The sequence below is a fragment of the Mandrillus leucophaeus genome, unplaced genomic scaffold (genome assembly GCF_000951045.1).
Source record: "Mandrillus leucophaeus isolate KB7577 unplaced genomic scaffold, Mleu.le_1.0 Scaffold55, whole genome shotgun sequence".
Lineage (NCBI taxonomy): Eukaryota > Metazoa > Chordata > Mammalia > Primates > Cercopithecidae > Mandrillus > Mandrillus leucophaeus.
The window spans coordinates 2,587,575-2,592,043 of NW_012105919.1; the positions used below are offsets into that span (position 1 = coordinate 2,587,575).

Below are 4,469 nucleotides of genomic sequence, written 5' to 3' on the forward strand. Positions count from 1 at the left end.
ACTCCATCTCAAAAAAAAAAAAAAGAAAAGAAAAGAAATAAAAATCGGTTCTGTGTGACTCCAGAGGTCCTTCTCTGAGCCTTGCTGCTTGCTACATTATTACACTTTGAATCCATTCCTGTGGCTTATACAAAGGAACCAGGGAGAAGAGAAAAGCATGCTGTCCAAGAAGCACAGATGGGTGTGCATGTGTGTGTACGCACGTGTGTATGTATGTGGATAGATCCGTTGCAAGAAGGACACTTCTAATGCACTGTGCTTATGTGAAAGGAAAAAGGAAGTATCCAGTGCTCTGGGTCTGAACTCTTCTCCAGATCTCAACCCGTACACCCAGGGACAGTGACAAAGAATAGGGTCATGACTAACAGCCTGCCACATTATGACTCTGATCCCTGAAACCCCTTCTGTGTTCCTCCCAGTGTCGTTGGCACCCCATTCTATGTGATGGAGTACTGCCCAGGTCTCATCTACAAAGACCCTTCCCTGCCAGGCTTGGAACCCAGCCACAGGCGAGCCATATACACTGCTATGAACACAGTCCTGTGCAAAATTCACAGTGTGGATCCCCAGGCTGTGGGGCTTGAAGACTATGGGAAGCAAGGTGAGCAGGAGGCCACGTCTCCCATGCTGGTTGTTTCATCACTAGTGCTTCTGCTTTTAGGATCTGAATCATTTTGGGTATTAACACACCATGCGTAAGGCACACTTAGCTTCTTCCTTGGCAATCCAGTTTAGTTTTAATGGAGGTGTTGCTGACTTAGGTATTTGGGCCTTCGATAAATTCCTTTATGAACTACACAGTCTTTCTTCCCTGCAACTTTTTTTTTTAATTTTTTCTTTTTTTCCCTGAAGTATTCTACTATACAATTCCCTGCTACTTTTATCTCACTAGACCATTTAAATTTTTTTTCTGATACTGACCAAAGGTATTTAAAATGTATTTTTCTCTGTTTCTTACCCTTTTCCCTAAATACTCTTCAACAGGAATATATATATTTTTTGATGGGGGTCTCACTATGTTGCCCAGGCTGGTCTGGTCTCAAACTTATGGGCTCAAGCCATCCTCCTGTCTCAGCCTCCCAAGTAGTTGGGACTCTGGGCATGTGCCACCGTGTCCAGTTTCAACAGGGATAGTTTTTTTGTTTGTTTTTTGAGACAGGGTCTCTCTCTGTAGCCCACACTGGAGTGTAGTGGCGTGATCTTGGCTCACTGCAGCCTCAACCTTTTGGGCTCAAGCGATCCTCCCACCTCTCCCTCTTGAGTAGCTGGGACTACAGGTATGCACCACCATGCCCAGCTAATTTTTGTATTTTTAGTAGAGACAGGATTTCGCCATGTTGCCCAGGCTCTACCCAAACTCCTGTGCTCAAGTGATTTGGCCTCCCGAAGTGTTGGAATTACAGGCATGAGCCACTGCAGCCAGCCCTCATATAGTACTTACCACATGCCAAGAACAGTTCTAAGGGCTTTACATATTTTATTCTCCCAGCGGCTCTATGAGGACCATCTCAAGATGAGAAAACTAAAGCATAGAGATGCTAAGTAACCTGCTTGAGATCACACTTCTAGAGAACAGCAGAGCTGGGTTTCAAAGCCTGGCAGTCTGACTCCAGGGTTGATTTGTTCAGCTAACCACTGTTGTTTAGCCAAAAAGTGATTTATGAAAGGCTATTAGGAAGCACACAAGATCTTTTTTTTGGAGACGGAGTTTTGCTCTTGTTACCCAGGCTGGAGTGCAATGGTGTGATCTCGGCTCACTTCAACCTCCACCACCTGGGTTCAAGCGATTCTCCTGCCTCAGCCTCCCAAGTAGCTGGGATCACAGGCACCCACCACCACACCTGGCTAATTTTTGTATTTTTTAGTAGAGACGGGCTTTCGCCATGTTGGACAGGCTGGTCTCGAACTCCTGACCTCATGATCTGCCCACCTTGGCCTCCCAAAGTGCTGGGATTACAGGTGTGAGCCACCATGCCCGGCCATAAGGTCTTTAAGAGGAGCAGAGATCATATTTGGAGACCACACAGCTAGGAACAGCACCCAGACCACACTAATCCAGCCAAACAGCCGATGATTTCCACCTTGGGGCAGCAGGAGCATCATGTGGGAAATTCTCCAGTCTTAGGAACGTGTTCAAAGACACCGCAGCACCCACTGCAGAGCATGACAAAGGGTTTTACTGCACTGGTTTTTTTTCCCGTTACTTTCAGAGGTTGCTGAAATTGCATACCATGTTCTAATCATCTTTCCCACAGGGGCCTATATTCCACGCCAGGTGCGAACCTGGGTTAAGCAGTATCGGGCTTCTGAAACCAGCACCATCCCAGCTATGGAGAGGCTGATCGAGTGGCTCCCCCTCCATCTTCCCCATCAGCAGAGGACCACACTGGTGCACGGGGACTTCAGGTAGATGTGATGGCAGGGAGAGCTGAAAAATGACAGCAAGGACACTCCAAGGGGGAATTGAGCAATTGGTCTTGCTGCAATTTACAGTCGGGAATTATTCCTATTACAAAGCACCTCTCTGTGTGTGGCCTTTTCAGGCAGGGTTTCTCAGCTCTGGCACCGTGACATGTTGAATTGGGTAAGTTTTTGTGGTGGGAGCTACTGTGCATTGTAGGATGTCAGGCATCATCCCTGGCCTCAACCCGATGCCAGTAGCACCCCTCCCCGCAGAGTGTGGCAACCAAAAATCTTTGCATACCTGGTCCAGTGTTCCCAGGGAGGGCAGCATTCCTCTGTTGAGACCCACTGTTTGAAAGTAAGGCAGAGTCTACGGCCCCTGAAGAGGCCTGATCTCATCTGAAAGTAAGGCAGAGTGAGGGTGCCACTCACCTCCCAAGAGGCCTGGGGATGGACATTCTCACTGGGTGTAGTGAAAGGATTGAAAGAGAGTGACAGAGTCTCTGGGGGTATGTGATGAGTCTGTAGCGCGGCTAAAATGGGAACTTCAGTATGCCTGGCATCCGGCGGCAGAGATGATAGCTTTTTCTTATCATCTCTTGCTGTGAAAACTGCCCATTAGGTACTTTTATAGGGTAGTGTTTATCGTGTTTTCTGCTTCACAGCACCTGGAGACCTGCTTTTGATGCAAGAATGCCTTATTTGGCTTGTCTTTTTGCCCATGTGGGGACCCAGGCCTTTTATTAAACAAGGCTAGACTGTGAAGGTTAATTTTAAATTTTAAAGACCTTTCGGCTTCTTCTTTTTTTTTTTTTTTAAGACAGTTTCACTCCGTCGCCCAGGCTGGAGTGCAGTGGCATGATCTCAGCTCACTGCATACCCCACCTCCCGGGTTCAAGCGATTCTCCCACCCCAGCCTTCCGAGCAGCTGGGATTACAGGTGTGCACCACCATGTGCGGCTAACTTTTGTATTTTTAGAAATCCAAAAATACAATATATTTTTAGTAATACAAAAATATGAGATGGGGTTTTATCATGTTGATCAGGCTGGTCTCAAACTCCTGCCCTCAAGTGATCTGCCCACCTTGGCCTCCCAAAGTGCTGGGATTACAGGCGTGAGCCACCATGCCCAGCCTTAAAGACGCTTCTTTGCCCTCCAGATTTGATTGGCCTGTCTTCATTGGCTTGACCTGTGTCCCTCGCTCCCGGCTTCTTCTGTTATCCAGCCACCTTTGGGAATCCCCCTGGGTCTGAGAGTGGACAGCTGAGCTTTCTTTGTCATGTGGTCATCATGGGAGCTTGAGGAACCTACTCCTGCATCAGAGTCTGATGGGGCCAAGTGCTTCCCCCACACTGCCTTGAACTTGGCAAGCAGTTGGGCTGCATTTGACCCCCTCCTCCATCTTTCTCCACTTGGGACTCTAGAGCACTTACCTGACAACACTTTCCTTGCCAGCTATTGCCATGTATTTCCTTTGGTGGGGAAGACCTCAGGTGGCCTTTGTGTCACCAGCCCATAACAGCTGCTCCGTGGACCTTGTCTTTGCTTCTCTTGGCACCTCAAAGATCTACGAATGTGATCAAGTATACAGCAGGCAGGAGATGTCCAGTGCAGTCTGAGCACCCCATACCCTTGCTATAGTGAAGTATGATGATCATTTAGGATGTTGCCTCCAGGAAAGGCATCCTCTGATTTTAGAGAGTGTGCTGCTGCTTATTGATCAACATAGTTGAGATAATTCTGATTTTTGATGGATGGAAGAATATTTCTTGCTAATGGAGTGAATCACCAGTGGTGAAAGCATAAACTGCCACAGCTACTTTGAAAAGTAGGCCGGGCGCGGTGGCTCAAGCCTGTAATTCCAGCACTTTAGGAGGCTGAGACGGGTGGATCACGAGGTCAGGAGATCGAGACCATCCTGGCTAATACGGTGAAACCCCGTCTCTACTAAAAATACAAAAAAAAACTAGCCGGGCGAGGTGGTGGACGCCTGTAGTCCCAGCTACTCGGGAGGCTGAGGCAGGAGAATGGCGTGAACCCGGGAGGCGGAGCTTGCAGTGAGCT

The 4,469-nt window shown here is 48.1% G+C and overlaps 1 protein-coding gene across 1 annotated transcript in view; it reads left to right on the plus strand.

Annotated features, from left to right (window-relative positions):
* The window catches only part of ACAD10 (acyl-CoA dehydrogenase family, member 10), an 80,850-nt gene that overhangs the window by 50,822 nt on the left and 25,559 nt on the right, over positions 1-4,469 (plus strand). Inside the window, exons 9-10 of the mRNA XM_011997887.1 lie at positions 420-601; positions 2,256-2,406. Of these exons, the coding sequence (XP_011853277.1) occupies positions 420-601; positions 2,256-2,406 (333 nt within the window). The remainder of the gene's footprint in view (positions 1-419; positions 602-2,255; positions 2,407-4,469) is intronic.